The following is a 21,605-nucleotide window of genomic DNA, read 5'->3' on the forward strand; positions in this document are numbered from 1 at the left end:
AAAAGAAAATAAACAACACCCAATAATTATTTTTGAGTTTACTTGGGTTGCACAATAGAGGTTTTTCACGGTAATTTCATTGCAGTGTTAATGTAAACCGACTTGTGACATTAATAAATAAACTTCAACTTTTAAAACAAAACTTTAAATTACCGTGAGCTCACTTGGCAAGCGCTCACACAAGTTTAACAAAGCGGTGACCACTCGGATGGTGAATACTTTTCTACCCCAGACCTGCGTCATCGAGAAAGTGGGAGATCCATAAATATTTTTGCTGCTGTTCCCGGGAAGTGAAACGCCTGCCAGACTCCGGGGAGGCGGGGGCGAAGAAACATTTAAAGTAAGTAGCTATGACACGTTCAACAGCGCTGCCAAAGGACAAGGTGAGCCAACTGCCCCAAAGCCAGGTGTGGAGCAGCTGCAGGACAGATGTGGAGGTGAGAGAGCAGCTGGAGCCTCCCCGGAGGTCCACGCTCAGGCTGCTCATGCACAGCGCCGTGATGTTCGGCAGGGAGTTCTGCTACGCTGCCGAGGGAGCTTTCGCCACCCCGGTGCTGCTCAGTGTGGGTCTCCCGAGCAGCCTCTACAGCCTGGTCTGGCTCACCAGCCCTATCCTGGGCTTCATCCTCCAGCCCGTGGTCGGCTCCGCCAGCGACTACAGCCGCTCCAGATGGGGCAGGAGGAGACCCTACATCTTAACCCTGGGGGTCCTGATGGTGCTGGGAATGACACTCTTTCTTAACGGAGACGCTGTGGTGACAGGCAAGTAGCATTGACCCTGACTGTAAGATCAGAGCAGTGAATCACAGAACTTTTAGAAACTTCAATCATTCGAACTCATTTTAAAAAAATCTCAATCTTTTACATTATGCTCAGAACCCACTTGTTCAAGAATTAAAAAAACTTAGCCATAAGTTCTTAACGAGATCTGCTTTTACACCTGTCTCGCCTGAATACTAAGTAAGTTCAAAATACGAAAATGCTAAACTATCGCAGTTACAACTTGTAATCTTCTCTCATAATACTGCACATAAAAAATGTGTCCTGCAAAATTTGCATGTTAAAATAACCTCCAACGTAAAACACCTGAGGAACCTTTCAGGTTGGTAATCTGATTGTAAATGTATTCCAGCTACCATAAAGGACAGAAAACAAAGGCACATTTGGGGCGTCCTTATTACTGTTTTCGGCGTGATCGTCTTTGACTTCTCAGCTGACTTCATCGACAGCCCAATCAAGGCTTATTTGTTTGATGTCTGCTCCCATCAGGATAAAGAGAAAGCCTTACACTTCCATGCACTGTTAACTGGTAAGTGCATTCCTTTCAAGCCACTTGGCCGTGTGCAGTTATCACGGGTTTCACTCTGACTGCAGCAGGACTCAACTCGTGATTTTGTCAACCAGAAACATACAAGAAGTAGCAAACTATCAGGTATAAAAAAATCTCTTCGGCTTGTTGGTTTGAAATCATTTGTAGACAGTCTGTGTAGCCTACAGGGGAGATAGGGGTTTCTCACATAGTTTATGTAGCGTATGACTTGCAACACGGGTGCCCTATTCATTTTTTTTCAGTCATTTGTGGGACGTGGGTGTTGATGACTGGCCAGCATTTATTACCCATCCCTGGTTACTCGAGCAGTTGAGAGCCAATCACATTGCTGTGTTTCTGGAGTCACATGTAGGCCAGACCTTCCCTAAAGGACATTAATGAATTGGATGGGTTTTTCTGACAATGGACAATGGTTTCAGGGTCATCAGTAGATTCTTAATTCCAAATATTTTTTATTAAATTCAAATTCCACCATCAACCATGAACGGGATTCGAATCCGGGTCCCCAAACATAAACTGAGTTCCTGGATTAATAGTCTAGTGATAATTGATGTGCCAAAAATGGACATAGAAAGTATAAAATGTTAATCAAGATGAAAAATTAAAATACTTATGTACATAAGTCTGTCAGGAAGAAATCTTATTATGCAGTAAGCTCCCTATTTCTGAACCAAAAGTTCTGGGTTCAAGTCCCACTTCGGGGTCTGATGGCTGGGGAAGGAATGTTCATAATGTGGCCCAACAGGTTAATTTATGGACTTTTGTGTACAGTTCTGGGCACCACACTATTGGAAAGATGTGAGTGATTGGATAGAGTGCAGAAGAGGTTTAGAAGAATGGATCCACAGATGAGAAACTTCAGTCACCAGGATAGATTGGAGAGATTGGGACTGTTTTCCATGGAGACAAGAGGCTGAGGAGAGATCTGATTGATGTTCAAAATCATGAGGAGACTGGAAAGAGTAGATAGGGAGAAATTATTCTCATTCGTAAAAGGATCAAGAGCGCAGATTTCAAGTGATTAGCAAAAGTAGTAAATGCAATGTGGGGGGACAAATTACACAAAGGATGATTCAGGTCTGGGATGCACTGCCTGGAAATGCAGTAGAGGCAGATTCAATTGAGGCATTCACAAAATATAAGAACTCGGAGCAGGACTAGGCAATTCAGCCCCTCAAGCTTGCAGTATCATTCAGTACAATTGTGGTTGATATCAGCTAGACCTCAACTCCATTTCCTGCCCATTCTCCATAACCCTTCAACCCATTACTAATTAAAAATCTGTACAACTCCTCCTTAAAATTGCTCAATGTCCCAACATTCACCTTACTCTGGCGCAATGAATTCCACAGATTCACCAGCCTTTGAGAGAAGTAGTTTCTCCTCATCTCTGTTTTAAATTTGTTACCCCCTTGTCCTAAATTGTTCTAAACCTCTTGTTCTACATGGTCCTGCAAAAGGAAGCATCTGCTCTACATCTACATTGTCAATATCTTTTATCATCTTATATACCTCAATTATATCCTCTCACATTCTGCTAAAACTCCAGGCAGCATAGGCCTTAACTGCTCAATCTCTCTTCTTAAGACAAATCCCTCGTCTCTGAAATCAATCTAGTGATCCTCTTCTGAACTGCGTCTGTTGCCGTTGCATCCTCCCTCAAATAAGGGGACCAGTATTCCAGGTGCTGTCTCACCAATGTCTTATATAGTTGCAGCAACACTTCCTTTTATATTCTTTTCTTCTAGCTATAAATGGCAAAATTCCAATTGCTTTCCATATTACCTGCTGTACCTGAATACCAATTTTCTGCAAATCTGCACAAGGGCATTCAGATCCCTTTGCACTGAAGCACCCCAAAGTCTTTTCCCCATTTAGATAATAAGCTGCCTTTCCATTTTTCTGACCAAAATGAATAACCTCACACTTATCTACGTTAAACTCCACCTGCCACATTTTGGCCCACTCATCTAACCAACTTACATTGATTTGTAAATTTCTTATTTCCTCATTACAAAACGAAGGAGATTGTCATCGACTTCAGGAAGCATAGTGAAGACCATGCCCTGCGTACGTCAATTGGGACAAAGTAGAAAGGGTCGAGAGCTTCAAGTTTATAGGTGTCCAGATCACCAACAAGCTGTCCTGGTCCGCCCATGCTGACATTTTGTTAAGAAAGCCCACCAACGCCTCTACTTTCTCAGTAGATTAAGGAAATTTGGCATGTCAGCTATGACTCTTGCCAACCTTTACAGATGCACCATAGAAAGTTTTTTTCTGGTTGTATCACAGCTTAGTATGGCTCCTGCTCTACCCAAGGCTGCAAGAAACTACAAAAGGTTGTGAATGTAGCCCAATCCATCACACAAACCAACCTCCCATCCATTGACTGTGTCAACACTTCCTGCTGTTTCGGCAAAGCAACCAGCAGAATTAAGGACCACACACACCCCAGACATTCTCTCTTCCACTTTATTCCATTGGAAAAAATATACAAAAGCCTGAGGCCACATACCAACCGACTCAAGAACAGTTTCTTTCCAGCTGACTTTAGACCTTTGAATGGACCTATCTCATGCTAAGTTGGTCTTTCTCTACACCCTAGCTAAGACTGTAACACTACATTCTGCGCTCTCTCGTTTCTTTGTGTATGATGGTATGCTTTGTCTGTATTGGGCACAAAAAACAATACTTTTCACCATATCCTAATACATATGACATTAATAAATCAAATCAAATCAAAAACTTTCTATCCCATCTGCTGTAGTGCCAACTGCAGATTTAGCTACAGTATCTTCCATCCCTGCATCCACGTCAATAATATAGATTGTAAATGGTTGGAGCCCAAGAACTAAACCCTTTGGCATCCCACTAGTTACATCTTGCCAACCAGAAAAAGACCCATTTATTCCGACTCTCTGCTTTCTGTTGATTAGCCAATCCTCTATCTAAGCTATTTAATTACCTCTAAGCCCATGTGATCTTACCTTGTATATTAACCTTCTATGCGGCACCTTATCAATCGCCTTCCTGAAGTCAAGATATGCTACATCTACAGGATCCCCATTATCCATTTACTGCATCTTCGAAGAATTCTGGCAAGTTAGTCAAATATGGCTTACCCTTCATAAAACCATGGCGCCCTGTTATCACTTCATTTGTAACAAATTATAACAATTTCTCAACAGCTGACACTAAATTAACTGGTCTATAGTTTGCTACTTTCTGCCTCCCTTCCTTTTTGAATAAGGGCATTATATTAACATTTTTCTCCTGCCCCACTGACTAGGGGAGCACCACCAACCCCTTAGCAAAGAGGGGCATCTCCCTCCCCACCTCCCCAGCCACTCAAATAATGAGTCACCCCCCCCCCCACTCCGTCCCCCACCCCTCTCCCCACCACTACCATTCAGGCATGTATTGCAATCAGCATGTTTGCATAATTATCGAGCTGCTGCCAGCTATTAAGGTGGAAACCTGACTGGGGCTGTTGGGGTGGGTTGGGAGAATCGCAATGGGCAGCAAACGGGATTTTTTCCTCACACTCAATTGTCTGAGCCATCATGATTCTCACCAGCAGCTAGTGAGCCTGTAGAATTGACCCACCCCACTCCCCCCAGACTTTCAGACTTGGCAAGATCATCAACCCTTCTCTCTGCTTCCCTCTTCACAGATGATGCCAGACCAACTGAGTATTTCCAACGATTTATGTTTTTATTTCAGATTTCCAGCATCTGCAGTATTTTGCTTTTGCACACAAAAAAAATTTTTGGTTACCGGTGATAAATGGGGAGAAAATGCTTTTGTGTTCACTTGTCAACAAATCACTAGCGGACACTTGGCTGTGATCAACAACATGAATTATAAGGAGAAAAAAGAAAGGCTTGCATTATATCGCACTTTTCACAGAATCCATCCATACAATGAATGAAACACCTTTGAGTGTTGTTGCTATTGCATTGTATGAAACAGGACAATCAGTTGAGCACAAGTACTGTGTTTGTCCTGCCTGAAAAAAGGTCACTTAGCCTCAACCCACTTCCTAGTGGATGTTATTTCAGAATATAAAACCATCCTCAATCTCACTCGCTTGAATAATTGATGTGGGAAAATGAAATATTCCCACTGGTTCAAACACTGGTGTAGTCAGGAAACAATTGTAAGCTAGGTTTGGTCTTGTTAAAATCAATAAGAAAAGGCAGGAAAGAAAAGTTATTTAAAATTTGACACTTCAGTGCAGTACTGAGGGAATGCTTTACTGTTAGAAGTGCTACCTTTGCCAAGCAATGTTAAACTGAGGTCCTGTCTGCCTGAAAAATCCCATTGAATAACTGCACTAATAAATGCAATTGTAAATTTAGGTGAGACTCTTTACCTAAGAGTAAAATGGGGAATTTGTTGTTACAAGTAGTAGTTGAGGTGATCAACATGGGTACATTTAAGGGTAAGCTGAACTAAGCACATAATAAAGAAAGGAATGTAAAGGCACGTTGAGGAGATTTGATGAAGAAAGGTAGGAAGAGGCAGGGAGGATAAGCACAGCATGGGCCTGTTGGGGCCAAATGTCCTACTTCTTTGGTGTAAATATTCTGTACGCTTAATAAACTTCTATTGGAATATATGGTTACAAAATAAATTGAGGTGCTGATGATGAAAGGTTATGTTTAGTACTATGGATGTTATCAATACATGTTAACGCTGGTCAGAGATTGGGAGGGCTAATCAGAAGGCCACAACTCTTCAGTCCCAGCGGGGGAAGAAACTTGTCATTCTTTGACATTTGAAAATAGGTACTGGTGGTGGCACTGTAGGGTTAAACTGTCGGTAAGTTACTTTGATACAAATTGCTCAAATTCTATGAATGTTAATGGCTCTGCCTTCTCCTTGTTTAGGTCTTGGAGGTGCTGCAGGCTACCTAACTGGTGCCATAGATTGGAAGAACACTTTTCTGGGAACTTTTTTAGGATCTGAATATCAGGTTATTTATGTCTTTGCTGCAATTAACTTCACCATATTTCTCATAGTACACCTGAGCAGCATTCCAGAAATTCCATTCGGACAAAACGTGGAATTTCAAAAATTCTGTTTGTTGCAAAATAATGCTCATAGTTATGGAAGCATTGAGAGTCCCGCAGATGGTCACTGCAATCCAAATTTTTATAAACCAAGTTCTTTGTCGGTCATGGGAAAATTGGACGACAATTCGCAAATCACCTGCATGAAACCATCAGAGGAAGAGGTAAATTCTTTAATGTGTATTTTGTTTTAAAGTTAGACTTAGCTGGTGCTACAAGGAGGGAGGATTTTTTTGACCAAAGAAGGACAGTCTTCTAAATCACTTTAAATATCTCTTTATATTGGGTTGTTTTCCAAGAGTGCTAGGGGCATTGATGGGGCAGAGTTTGTAAGGAGCATCAGGAGGGCTTCCTGATATACTATGTAAATAGTCCAACTAAGGAAGAGGCCACACTGGACCTAGTATTGGGGAATGAGCCCGGCCAGTTTATTGATGTTTCAGTAGGGGAGCAGTTCAGGAACAGTGACCACAATTCAGTAAGCTTTAAGGTACTGATGGACAAAGATAAGTGTAGTCCTCAAGCTAAGGTGCTAAATTAGGAGAAGGCTAATTACAACAATAGCAGACAGGAACTGAAAAAAGATGTCTGAGGGCAAATCAACATCTGGCATCTGGGAGGGTTTCAAGTGTAAGTTGATAGGGATTCAGGACAAGCACAGTCATGTAAGGATGAAGGACAGGTAAGGCAAGTTTTGGAAACCTTGGATAACGAGAGATATTGTGAGCCTACTCAAAGAGAAAAAGGAAGCATTTGTCACAGTTAGGAAGTTGGGAACATACGAAGCAAGTGTGGAATACAAGGAAAGTAGAAAGAAACTTAAGTAAGGAGAGTTAAAAGGGGTCTTCCTTTTAATATAAAGGATAATTTATATCCTTTATATAAATCTTTGGCTAGCAAGATTAAGGAGAATCCCAAGGCTTATATATTATATATGAAGAGGAAGAAGGTAGCCAAGGAGAGTGTTGGCTCACTCAAGGACAAGGGAGGGAATCTATGCGTGGAGCCAGAGGAAATGGATCAGGTATGAAATGATTACTTTGCGTCTGTATTACCAAAGAGAAGGACTTGGTGGATAATGACTCTGGGAAAGGGTGTGTAGATAGTTTGAGTCATGTTAAGATCAAAAAGGAGGAGGTATTGGTGTTTTTGGGAAAGATAAACAAGTCCCAAGGGCCTGAGGGTATAAACCCCAGAATACTGAGAGAGGCAAGGGAGGAAATAGCTAGGACCTTGAGAGAAATCTTAGTATCCTCACTGGCTACAGGAGAGGTCCCAGAGGATTGGAGAATAGCCAATGTTGTTTCTTTGTTTAAGAAGAGTAGCAAGGCTAATCCAGGTAATTACAGGCTTGTGAGCCTTACATCAGTGGTAGGGAAATTATTGGAGAGGTTCCTTTGAGACAGGATTTATTCTCACTTGGAAATAAGTGGACATGTTAGTGAGAGGCAACATAATTTTGTGAAGGGGAGGTCACGTCTCATGAACCCGATTGAATTTTTCAAGGAAGTGACAAAGATGATTGATGAGGGTAGGGCAGTGGATGTTGTCTACATAGACTTCAGTAAGACCTTTGACAAGGTCCCTCAGGGTAGGCTGGTGGAGAAGGTGATGTTGCATGGGATCAGAGATGCACTGGCAAGGTGGATACAAAACTGATTTGATCAAAGAAGACACAGGATAGCAGTGGAAGGGTGTGTTTCTGAATGGAGGGCTGTGGCAAGTAACGTTCCTCAGGGATCAGTGTTGGGACCTTTGCTGTTTGTAATACATATATATGATTTGGAGGAAAATAAATGGTTTGATTAGTAAGTTTGTGGACGACACAAAGATTGGTGGATTTGCGGATAGCAGTGAGAACCATCAGAGGATACAGCAGGATATAGATCAGTTGGAGACTTGGGCGGAGAGATGGTAGGTGCAGTTTAATCTGGACAATTGTGAGGTAATGCATTTTGGAAGGTCTAATACAGATAGGAAATATACAGTAAATGGCAGAACCCTTAAGAGTATTGATAGATAAAGAGATCTGGGTATATAGGTATACAGGTCACTGAAAGTGGCAATGCAGGAGGAGAAGGTAGTCAAGAAGGTATGCTTGCCTTCATCGGCCGGGGCATTGAGTTTAAAAATTGGCAAGACATATTGCAGCTTTATAGAACCTTAGTTAGGCTGCACTTGGAATACAATGTTCAATTCTGGTCGCCACACTACCAGGAGGATGTGGAGGCTCTGGAGAGCATTCAGAAAAGATTTACCAGGATGTTGCCTGGTATGGAGGGCATTAGCTATGAGGAGAGGTTGGAGAAACTTGGTTGGTTCTCACTGGCGTGATGGAGGTTGAGGAGCCACCTGATAGCAGTCTACAAAATTATGAGAGGCATGGACAAAGTGGATAGTCAGAAGCTTTTTCCCAGGGTGGAAAAGTCAATTACTAGGGGGCAAGGTTTAAGGTGCAAGGGGCAAGGTTTAAAGGAGACATACGAGGTAGATATTTTACACAGAGAGTAGTGGGTGCCTGGAACTCGTTGCTGGGGGAGGTAGTGGAAACGGATAGGTTAGTGACTTTTAATGGGTGTCTTGACAAATACATGAATAGGATGGGAATAGAGGGATATGGTCCCCGAAAGAGTAGCATGTTTTAGCTAAGTCGGGCAGCATGGTCAGTGCAGGCTTGAAGGGCCGGAGGACCTGTCCCTGTGCTGTAATTTTCTTTGTTCTTTGTTCTAAGACCCAATTGACTTAGTTCTCCCTTGTCTATACATATGTCATTTCCCACAATATAAATCCTACTAACCTACACATCATTGAACACTAAGGGGCAATTCAGCACAGCCAATCCACTTACCCGGTGCATCTTTCGAATGTGGGAAGAAACCGGAGAACCCGAGGAAACCCACGCAGACACAGGGAGAATGTAGAAGTTCCACACAGATATTCACCCAAGGCCAAAAGTAAAGTTAAAGCTTATTTATTAGTCACAAGTAAGGCTTACATAACAGTGCAATGAAGTTACTGTGAAATTCCCCTAGTCGCCACAGTCCAGCACCTGTTCAGGTCAATGCACCTAACCAGAACGTCTTTTGGACTGTGGGAGGAAACCAGAGCACCCAGAGGAAACCCACACAGACACGGGGAGAATGTACAAACTCCACACAGACAATGCCAAGCCAGGAATTGAACCTGGATGCCTGGTGCTGTGAAGCAATTGTGCTAACCACTGTGCTATTGTGTCACCAACAATTAAACCTGGAACTTTTCAGCTGTTCATGCCGATGAGACGCTCCAGTTCCACTGCAGTGAACAGAGATTTGGCTGAGTGCCAAATTCTTTGTCCTCACTTGCAGAGGCAGCATGTCTGTGAATGGCTGGAAAATTCCTGCTATAGTTTCTGGAGCATTTTGTGGCACAGTAGTGGCATCCCTACATCTGAACAGGTGAATTGTCTGCCTGTCCATCCTTCCAATATGTTTAATGGCAGACAGTAAGAGTGAGAGAGCTTCCGGGTGAGCCATACTGCTGAAGGCAGGAATGCAATGGCAAGCCATTGCAGTACTGTGGCAAGCATAATCATGGACCAATCCAATGGAAGTTCCTGGTTCTAAATCCCTGTTACAGCATTGTACTTGCAGGAGAAGACTATATACTACATTGAAAAGAGAATTAACTTTTGGGTAGTTAAAAAGAATACAAATAATTCCTTTTAAATAACACTGAAAACTCAGGATAATTTTTATTGCAACAAAGTTTTTGTTTGATCGATCAAAATTGTATTGAGGCAAAACCCAATTGAAACTATAAGCTCAAAAATAATTGTGTACACTATGGATCAGGTAAGTACTTATAAAGATAGGAGGATATTATTTTTCTGTTCATACACAAATGGCTTACAACTCCATAAAATATTTTTAGATTTTTAGTAGCATCAGTAGAACCTCTCCGCAACTTGTGTATCGACATCTTGTAAAGGATCTCTGAAAGTTAACACTAACAACATTGGTTTATTGATGAAAGAGAATTAAGCGATACTAATATATTTTCACATTTGTTTTCAGGTATTAAGACATATAACCCTGAAGTCACTGATTAAAGCTCTGTTCAGTATGCCTTCTCATTACCGTTTTTTGTGTGTCAGTCACCTCATAGGATGGACAGCATTTCTCTCAACTATGCTGTTCTTCACTGACTTCACGGGGCAGGTAAAAAAATGTGGCATTGGCTGATCTTTTATTTTGAATTACTTTCTGACATTTTTGTCTGATATTTAATATAAACATTTGTTAACAAAAAAGTAAATCAATACCAAATTGTATTTTTCATCCCTATGGATGTGTCATTCTGTGTAGGTATGCAGTTGCTTTGCCTACATGCATTCAGTTGGAGCCATTTCACATCTTCAGGATGCTCAAAGTACCAATGTATTAACAGCAGCGTTTTATAGACAACAAGGTCTCACAAACTGTATTGTTCTTCTTATTCTTTCTTGGCAAAGCCTGCATTTATTGCCCATTCTTAATTGCCCTTGAGAAGGTAGTTTTGAGCCATCTTCTTGAACTACTACTATCCAAGTTGTGCAGGTACACCCATGCTGTTGTTAGGAAGAACGTTCATAGTATATATGAATGATCAGGAGCAAAATGTAGGGGGTCTGATTATTAAGTTTGCCAATGACACGAAGATTGGTGGAGTTGCTGATAGTGCCGGGGATTGTCAGAAGATTTAACAGGATTTAGATAGATTGGAGACTTGGGCACAGAAATGGAAGATGGAGTTTAATCCAGACAAATGCAAGGTGATGCATTTTGGAGGATCAAATTTAGGTGTGAATTATACTGTAAATGGCAGAACCCTTAGGAACATTAACATACAGAGGGACCTGGGTGTGCAGGTTCACATTTCCCTAAAAGCAGCAATATAGATGCTCAAGGTGATTAAGAAAGCAAATGGCATGCTGCCTTCATCAGCCCAGGCTTTGAGTAGAAGAGTTGGGAAATCGTTTTGCAGCTACATAAAACCTTGGTTAGGCCACATCTGGAGCATTGCGTGCAGTTCTGGTCACCACACTGTTGGAAGGATTTGGAAGATTGTAAAGAAGGTTCACCAGTGTGTTGTTTGGTCTCGAGGGTGTTAGCTAAGAGGAGAGGTTGAATAAACTAGGATTGTTTTCACTGAAAATACAGAGGCTGAGGGGAGACTCACTCCCACCACTCTGTGTGAAGAAGCCCCCCTAATATTCCGTTTAAACTTTTCAGGCATGAAAACTTGGTAAAATCAGGCATGATGCAAGCAGTGCGATCCATGCCTGCCTCCACACTGGTTCCCCCTTTATCAAGGCCCGAAAACGACCGTGACCGGGACAGCGCCCCAAATGGACGCTTTGGCCATTTAAATGCATTTGCATGCATTTAAATTGACTTAATCAGCTGCACACCCAATTTTACCAGCACTTCCCCCTTTACCACCACATTCAGAGTCAGCGCAAAACAAATATACTCCATAGAAGTGTGATCTGGGCGCTGCAGTTAGTGAGGAGTAAGGTGCCTAGCGTCCGATGGTTCTCTGCTTGAGATCAGTGTGGGGGAGGTGGGTCCGTTGCCACTCTACTTTGGGGGGGGGGCGGTTGCTGCTGCTGCCACTCTGCTCGAGATCAGTTGGGGTGGGGTGGGGGCTAAGAGACGGCCCGCTGCCACTCTGCCTGAGATCAGTGTTGGGGCAGGGGCGTCTGCTGCCACCCTGCCTGAGATCATGGCGGGGAGGGGGAGTTGGGGAAGGGCCCGTGATCAGTCTGGGAGGCGGGGGGCTGGGGGATAAGGATGTCAGTAACATTGTGGGGTGGGGCAATGTCTGTGAGGGCCAGGGAGAGGCATTATGTGGCCCGGGAAGGATATGGTAGGGGAGCAGAAGTCTATCATATTTTTATCTGCACGTACATGGTTGGAAGTACTGACAGAAGCTGCAGGATTTCAGGCACATTAGTCCCTGCCCATAGGCTTCTGCCTGAATATAATCAAAAATATTGAGGGCAGATATCTTATTAAACATGAAAAAGCATGATTATGGGATCCAAATAGGATGAATGAAAATAACTGAAACGAGGGGCCATAGCTGTTGCCTTCATCTACTCAACTGCAGAGGATTGTGCACCAGTGTAGCACAACTCATCCCGCACCAGTAGAATTGCTGATGCAGAGTGCAAATAGGGGCGCCTCAGAATGGGTCTAAAAGTCGGGTCTGAAACACTCCCAGTTTCAAGTCTGCCCAGCACTTAGAATCAAAATGGCAAAATAGGGCCCAGTGTGTCAAAAGATCTGGAGCTAAAACCCAACGGTTTTCAGTCAGATCCTGACACTTTTCCAAGATGCACTCACGCACACACACCCATACACCCATACACCCACACACCCACACCCTCAGACACGAGGATACCTGAAATGAAATGCATTGTTGTGTTGAGTGGGGTATTTACAAGGCTGGTGCAGGATGAGTTGTGCTATACCGGTGCACAATGCTCTGCAATTGAGTAGATGAGGGCAAGAGCTATGGTCGTTAGTTTGAGCATGAGTTACATACACTAATCCTTGTTGAATCCAATAATCATGCCTTTTAAGTCTTTAATAAAAAAATTGCTCTCCATATTTCTGATTTTGCTCATGAAGAGAAACAGCACCACATGTTTGTGTTTTTATAATATTTTGACTGAATCCCTTTACTTAAATTTTTCAGGTGGTATATCATGGGAATCCTTATGCAGATCACAACTCTACTTCATATATCATATATGAGCGAGGTGTTGAAATCGGATGCTGGGGTTTGTGCATTAATGCCATTTTTTCAGCAGTTTATTCATGTAAGTCTTTCAGATGGAATATTTCACTCTTCCGCTTTATTTTAATGATATTGAGAATGACTGTTACGACTCTTTCCTGTTTGAGGAGAGCTCTTACCTAAATATGTTAATCCATCGGTTAGCAGCTATTAATATTCATAACTGGGATTGAATGTGAATGTGAATTGAATGCTTTATACATATATTAGGAACAAGAGGGTAGCTAGAGAAAGAGTTGGTCCACTTAAGGACAAAGGAGGACAATTGTGTGTAGAACCAAAGGAAGTGAGTGAGATCCTTAATAAGTTCTTTGCATTGGTATTCACAAAGGAGAGGGACACGTTAATTGATGGTATCATGGAACGGTATATAAACCCTTTAGAACAAGCCATCATTATGAAGGAGGAAGTGTTAGGTGAATTAAAAAGCATTAAGGTAGGCAAACCCCCAGGGCCAGATGGCACCTATCCCAGATTACTGAGATGACAAGAGATGAAATTGCTGGGCCTCTTTGTTTCTTCATTAGCTATCCTCCAGTCCTCACTAGTTGCCAATGTTGTCCTGTTATTTAAGAAGGGTAACAAGGCTCCTTCCACTGCTACTTTCTGTCTTCTATGGCTAAATGAGTTCTGAATCCATCCAGCTAGTTCACCCCGATCCTGTGAGATTTAATCTTTTGCACCAGCCTGTCATGAGGGATCTTGTCAAATTCCTTACCAAAGTCCATGTAGACAACATACGAGGCCCTTCTCTTGTCAATCATTTTTGTCACCTCCTCAAAAAACTCAATCAAATTACTGAGGCATTATCTCCCTCATACAAAACCATGCTGTCTGTCGCTAACAAGACCATTCAGACTGGTTCAGCCATTGAAGACAGAGAGTAGCAGTGGAAGGATGTTTTTCTGAATGGAGCTCTGTAGCTAGTGGTGTTCCACAGGGATCAGTGCTAGGACCTCTGCTGTTTGTAATATAAACAACTTGGAAGAAAACATTGCTGGTCTGATTAGCAAGTTTGCAGATGATAGATTGGTGGAGTTGCAGATAGTGATGAAGATTGTCAGAGAATACAGCAGAATATAGGTAGACTGGAAAACTGGGTGGAGAAATGATAAATGGAACTGAATCCAGATAAATGTGAGGTGATTCATTTTGGTAGATCCAACTTAGGTGGGAGTTATAAAAGAAGTGGCAGAACAATCTGGAGCATAGACACATACAGAGATCTGGGAGTGCAGGTCCAAAGATCCTTAAAAGTGGCAGCACAGGCATAAATAGTGGTGAAGAAAGGATGTGGCATGCTTGCCTTCATCAGATGGGACATCGAGTATAAAAGTTGACAAATTATGTCACAGTTGTATAAAATGTTGGTTAGGCCACATTTGGAATACTGTATCCAACTCTGGTCATCACACTACAAGAAAGACATGAAGGTTTTGGAGAGGGTGCAGAAAAGATTTACTTGGATGTTGCCTGGTATTAGTTATGAGAAGGAATTGAATAAACTGGGATTGTTCTCCCCAGAAAGAAAAAGGACCCTGAGGGATGACCTGATAGAAGTTAATAAACTTTTGAGAGGGACAGATAAGGTGAACAGTTGGAAACTTTTCCCAGGGCGGAAATGACAATTACAAGAGGGCACAAGTTCAAGATAAGTGGGGCGAAGGTTCAGTGGAGATGTATGGGGTAAGTTCTTTTACACAGAAGGTAATGGAGGCTGGAATGCACTGCCACGTGAGGCAGTTAAATCAGCTATATCTTGATAGACATATGAACAAATGGGGAATAAAGGAATATAAGCGGTTGGTTTAGATAGGTAAATGTGATTGCCACAAGCTTGGAGAGCCAAAGGGCCTGTTCCTGTTCTTTGTTCTATCAATTTTATAAGAATCATTCTTTTTTACTCTTTTGGCTCAATATGTTACATTCTGCCATATCTTCATTCATTTTGATTAATAATTGGTGATTTGCATTCTCTGTCATTTGAAGGAATTCCAATCCAATATCCATCATTCTGTCATTTATTAACATTTGATTTGATTTATTATTGTCACATGCATTTAGCAAAAAGTGAAAAGTATTATTTCTTGCATACTGTACAGACAAAACATACTATTCACAGAGAAGAAAACAAGTGTGCAGAATGTAATGTTACAGTCATAGCTAGGGTGTAGAGAAAGATCAACTTAATGCAAGGTAGGTCCATTCAAAAGTCTGATGGCAGCAGGGAAGAAGCTGTTTTTGAGTTGGTTGGTACATGACCTCAGACTCTTGTATCTTTTTCCTGTGGAAAAGAGAATATCCAGGGTGTGTGGGGTCCTTAATGATGCTGGCTGCTTTGCCAAGGCAATGGGAAGTGTAGACAGAGTCAATGGATGGGAGCTTGGTTTGGGTGTTGGATTGGGCTACATTCATGACCTTTTGTAGTTCTTTGCTGTCTTGGGCAGAGCAGGAGCCATACCAAGCTATGTTACAGCTAGAAAGTTAACAACATAAAGTTAAAGCAAAGTTAATGGAAATGTATTTTCTGTTTAAGTCCTATTTAATTATTTCAATTGATAGAATTTACAGCACTAGTATCTTATTAAATTGCAGTACTGATATTGCATTTTCTCTGCCTCCGTAATTTTAAGTTTTGGACACACATTTTCATAGACACCATCCACATCACTATTAATATGACAAGAGGAGGCATTACAAGTGCTCAGAGAGAAATGTTGTTGAAAGCTCCATTTTCTGTGAACAAGCGTAAACCTGTATTTCTAAGCACCCAACACTCAAAGATTTCTTGGAGTAATAGATAGGAAAGGTCACTGGGAATGGGAGGAAAGCATCAAAACATGGCCGATAACATTGAAAGTTGTGAAAGCAAATAGGATTGAATAATCAGAAGAATTCACCGAATATGAGGATAAGCTTCTTGAAGGTGGAACTGAGAAAATGGTAAATAGTCATTACTGACAGACTGGAAGGTCAATATGGGGAAGTGTGATAAGGGCAAATCACAAGATGAAGGAATTCATCGGGCCTCAGGATGGCACAGTGGTCAGCACGCTGCTTCACAGTACCAGAGAACCAGTTCGATTCCCAGTTAGGGTCACTGTCGGTGCCTAGTCTTCACTTTCTCCCCATGTCTGTGTTGGTTTCCTCCGGGTGCTGCAGTTTTCTCCCACAGTCCAAAAGGCATGCTGGTTAGGTGCACTGGCCATGTTAACTTCTTCCTGAGAAGCAGGTCTCGGAGTGTGGCAACTAGGAATTTTCACAGAAAATATTCATCTTGTGATTTGCCCTTATCACAATTCCCCACATTGACCTTCCAGCCTGTCAGTAATGACTACTTACCATTTTCTCAGTTCCACATTCAAGAAGCTTATCCTGATAATCGGTGAATTCTTCCCATTACTCAATCCTATTTGCTTTAATGTTAGCCTGCTTCTGGCAATAATAAATAAAATTTAAATTTTAAAAGGCTGTTGAAGGATTCAGAACTGAAGAAGAAAAGCTTTTGGGATATTTAACACAAATGCATCAAAAGAACATTGCAGATAAGGGCACTAAATAGGTCAAAGCCTTCTCCTGAATTTTCTATATTTGTTTGCGGGCTAATGGGTGACTTGATGTGGCTTGAATCAACAAAGGCTTTCTTACCAATCAATAAGACTAATATGTACAACAAGGTCAGAGTAAACTACGGCTGCTCAACGCGATTCCCTAGCTCCAACTGCTAGTCCCTCCTCGACTTGTGGTATGTACTGTTCTGCTGATTGGTTCAACTCCCCACTATGGCAATACATAGGATCTGGACTGATCAATTTGCACTCGGGAAATGTCCCTCCTCCTTAAGGGGCCACACTACTATATGTTCAGGGGATGTGGGCTTTGCTAACTAAGCCAGCATTTATTGCTCATCGCTATTTACCTATGAGAAGATGGTGGTGAGCTGCCTTCTTAAATTGCTGCTGTCCATGTGTTGTAGGAACACTTAGTGCTGTTAGGAAAGAAGTTCCAGGATTTTGATCCAATGACAATGAATGGAAGGCAACGTAGTTCAAAATCAGAGTGGGGTGTGGCTTGATGGGGAAGTTACAGGTGGTGGTGTTTCCATGCATTTGATGACCTTGTCCTTCTAGGTGGTAGAGGTCATGGGTATTGGAAGATGCTGCCAGAAGGGATGTGTGAATTGTTCCAGTGCATTGTGTAGATGGTACACTCTGTTACCATTTTGCATCTGTGATAGAGGTAGTGAATATTAAAGGTACAGGATGGGGTGCCAAGCAAGTGAGCTGCTTTGTCGTGGGAGGTGTTGATCTTCCTGAATGTTTCTGGAGCTGCCCTGAGCCAGGAGCACTCGGTGGAGCAGTTAGTTGGGGCACTCGGTGGGGCATTCAGTGGGGCACTCGGTGGAGTACTCAATGGAGAATATTCCGTCACACTCTGTCTTGTGCCTTGTAGATGGTGGACAGACTTTGGTTGTTAGGTAACAAGTTACTTGCTGCATGATTCCTAACTTTTGAGCTGCTGTTGCAGGGATAATATTTATATAGCTAGTTCAGTTCAGTTTTTGGTTAATGATAGCCCCCAGGATGTAGATAGCGAAGGATTCAGCAATGGTGATGCCATGGAATGTCAAAGGAAATGATTAGATTCACTCTTGTTAGAGATGGTCATTGTCCCTGGCATTTGTATGGCACAAATGTTACTTGCCTGAGCTTGAATAGTTGTTCGGGTCTTGCTGCATGTCTACATAGGTTGCTTCAGTATCTAAAGAGTTGTAAATGGTGCTGAACATTGCACAATCATCAATGAATATCCTCACTTCTGACCTTAGGAAGGAAGGAAAATTATTGATGAAGCAGCTGAAGATGGTTGTACTTGGGACATTGCCCTGAGAGGCTCTCATACTGAGTTGTCCTGGAACTGAGAAGATGATTGACCTCCAATAATCACAACAATTTCGCTTTGTGCGAGGTGTAACTCCAAACAGCAGAACTTTTTCCTCCTCGCTCCCGTTGGCTTTAGTTTTGCTAGCGTTCCTTGATGCCACATTTTGTCAAAGGCTTTCTTAATGTCGGGGTGGTTGCACTCACCTCACCTCTGTTATCTGTGTTTGGATTGAGGCTGTAATAAGATCAGGAACTGGGTAATGGTGGAGGATCTGAAACTGATAATCAGTGAGCAGATATTTGTGGCAATTGACAGCACTGTCAACAACCTTGTGCTGATGATCAAAAACAGACTGATGCAATAATTACCAGCAATTATCATGGGGAATTTTAATCTACATGTCAATTGGTCAAACCAAGTCGGTCAAGACAGCCTTGAGGAGGAGTTCATAGAATGTATCCGTGATAGCTTCCTTGAACAGTATGTAATGGAACCTACAAGGGAGCAAGCTATCCTAGATCTGGTCCTGTGTAATGAGATGGGAATAATTAATGTTCTAGCAGTTAGGGATCCTCTTGGAAAAAGCGATCACAGTACAGTCGAATTTAAAATACAGACGGAGCGTGAGAAGGTAAAATCCAATACCAGTGTTAAACAAAGGAGACTACAAAGAGATGAGGAGGGGTTGGCTAAGGTAGACTGGGAGCAAAAACTTTATGGTGAGACAATTGAGGAACAGTGGAGGACTTTCAAAGCAATCTTTCACAGTGCTCAGCAAAAGTATATACCAGTGATAAGGAAGGACTATAGAAAAAGAGATAATCAGCCATGGATACCTAAGGAAATAAAGGAGAGTATCAAATTGAATGAAAATGCATGCAAAGTGGCAAAGATTAGTGGGAACCTAAAGGATTGAGAAATCTTTAAAGGTCAGCAGAAAGCCATGAGAAAAGCAATAAAGAAAAGTAAGATGGATAGCTCAGAGTATAAAAACAGGAAAAGTTTCTACAAATATATAAAACAAAAAAGAGTGGCTAAAGTAAACATTATTCCCTTAGAGCATGAGAAGGGGATATAATAACTGGAAATGAGAAAATGGCTGAGGCAGTGAACAGGTATTTTGTATCGGTCTTCACAGTGGAAGACACAAATAATATGCCAAAAATTGATGACAAGAAGGCTATGGCAGGTGAGGACCTAGGAACTATCATTATCAGGAAAGACATAGTGTTGGGCAAGTTAATGGGGCTAAAGTCCTTGGGAAGAGTCTCCTGGTCCTGATGGAATGCATCCCAGGATACTAAAAGAGATGGCAGGAGAAATAGCAAATGCACTAGTGGTAATTTACCAAAATTCGCTGGACTCTGGGGTAGTTCCCACAGATTGGAAAACAACAAATGTGATGCCACTGTTTAAAAAAGGAGGTAGACAAAAGGCGGGTAACTATAGGCTGGGTAGCTTAACGTCTGTAGTAGGGAAAATGCTTAATTCTATCATCAAGGAAGAAATATCAAGACATCTGGATATAAATTGTCCCGTTGGTAAGACACAGCATGGGTTCATGAAGGGAAGGTCATGTTTGACTAATTTGGTGGAATTATTTGAGAACATTACATGTGCAGTAGACAATGGAGAACCCATGAATATGGTATATCTGGATAGCCAGAAGGCATTTGACAAGGTGCCGTGCCAAAGACTGCTACATCAGATAAAGATGCACAGTATTATGGGTAATGTATTAGCATGGATAGAGGATTGGTTAACTAACAGAAAACAAAGAGTGAGGGTAAATGCATATTTTTCTGGTTGGCGATCAGTGACTCGTGGTATGCATCAATGATCAGCGTTGGGACCACAATTGTTTATGATTTACATAGATAATTTGGAGTTGGGGACCAGGTTAAGTGTGTCAAAATTCTCAGATGACACGAAGATGAGTGGCAGAGCAAAGTGTGCAGAGGACGCTGAAAGTCTGCAAAGGGATATAGATAGTCTAAGTGAGTGGGCGAGGGTCTGGCAGATGGAGTACAATGTTGGTAAATGTGAGGTCATCCATTTTGGTAGGAATAACAGCAAAATGGACTATTATTTAAATGATAAAAAATTGCAGCATGCTGCTATACAGGCAGACCTGGGTGTCCTTGTATAGGAATCTCAAGAAGTTGGTTTACAGGTGCAGCAGGTAATTAAGAAGGAAAATGGAATTTTGTCCTTCATTGCTAGAGGAATGGAGTTTAAAAACAGTGAGGCTATGTTGCAGCTGTATAAGGTGCTGGTGAGGCCACACCTGTGTACAGTCTTGGCCTCCTTACTTGAGAAAGGATATACTGGCACTGGAGGGGGGTACAGAGGAGATCCACTAGGTTGATTCTGGAGTTGAGAGGGTTGGCTTATGAGGAGAGACTGAGTAGACTAGGGCTATGCTCTTTGGAATTCAAAAGAATGAGGGGAGATCTTATCGAAACATACAAGATTATGAAGGGAATAGATAAAAGTTGTGAAACTAGAACTAGGAGGTATAGCCTTAAAATAAGGGGAAGCAGATTTAGGACTGAGTTGAGGAGGAACTTTTTCATGCAAAACGTTGTGAATCTGTGGAATTCCCTGCCCAGTAAAGCAGTTGAGGCTACCTCATTGAATGTTTTTAAGGCAAAGATAGATACATTTTTGAACAGTAAAGGAATTAAGGGTTATGGTGAGTGGGTGGGTAAGTGGAACTGAGTCCACAAAAAGATCAGCCATGATCTTATTGAATGGCGGAGCAGGCTCGAGGGGTCTGATGGCCTACTCCTCTCCTAGCTCTTATGTCCTTATGTTCTTATTAGCACAATTTGCTGGATTGACTTTGTCCTGCTTCCTGAATAAAGCTGTCACTGTGTTACTATTGAGTTTGGTGAAGACAGTGTGATGACTTTACAGGTCGTAATGCTGCTATTTTGTAGTATTTTTGCATGACTTGTAGTTTTTGATTGATAGAAGTCGGAAGAATTTTTGAAAAAATACAAAGAGAAGGGACTAGTTTAAAAAATATCTTTCACCTCTGCAAAGTGTACAAGGCTAGCAATTATTCAAATTATCTGAGATGCATTTTCAAATTTATATATATTCCCATTACGCCTTCAATCTTCCTGGATGAGGAAATACCATACATAAATCAGATATTAATCAGGCTAAAACGGTTACTTAACCATTGGGTAGAATTGGGTAGGGCTATAAATTACAGTGAAATGGAGTAGTACTAGATTACAATTGATATTTATAAGCATACTGTTGATCAGAGCTTTCAACAGTCGCTCCAGCATTTAGAACTGTTCTTAGGATAAATTCTCAATACTGCCATAAGACCATAAGATATAGGAGTGGAATTAGGCCGTTCAGCCCATTGAGTCTGCTCCACCATTCAATCATGGCTGATAAATTTCTCAACACCATCCTCCCACCTTTTCCCTGTAACCTTTGATCCCGTTACCAATCAAGAACCTCTTTTTTCT

At 41.8% G+C, this 21,605-nt stretch overlaps 1 protein-coding gene across 1 annotated transcript in view; it reads left to right on the forward strand.

The window, feature by feature from the left end:
* Positions 1–334: 334 nt before the first annotated feature.
* Positions 335–21,605, forward strand: part of slc45a2 (solute carrier family 45 member 2) — a 37,750-nt gene continuing 16,479 nt past the window's right edge. Inside the window, exons 1-5 of the mRNA XM_080197764.1 lie at positions 335–762; positions 1,133–1,309; positions 6,223–6,569; positions 10,461–10,604; positions 13,129–13,252. Of these exons, the coding sequence (XP_080053890.1) occupies positions 351–762; positions 1,133–1,309; positions 6,223–6,569; positions 10,461–10,604; positions 13,129–13,252 (1,204 nt within the window). The 5' untranslated portion in view covers positions 335–350. The remainder of the gene's footprint in view (positions 763–1,132; positions 1,310–6,222; positions 6,570–10,460; positions 10,605–13,128; positions 13,253–21,605) is intronic.

This window comes from Carcharhinus amblyrhynchos, chromosome 1 (assembly GCF_965287045.1).
Source record: "Carcharhinus amblyrhynchos chromosome 1, sCarAmb.v2.hapA, whole genome shotgun sequence".
In the NCBI taxonomy this organism is placed as follows: Eukaryota; Metazoa; Chordata; class Chondrichthyes; order Carcharhiniformes; family Carcharhinidae; genus Carcharhinus; species Carcharhinus amblyrhynchos.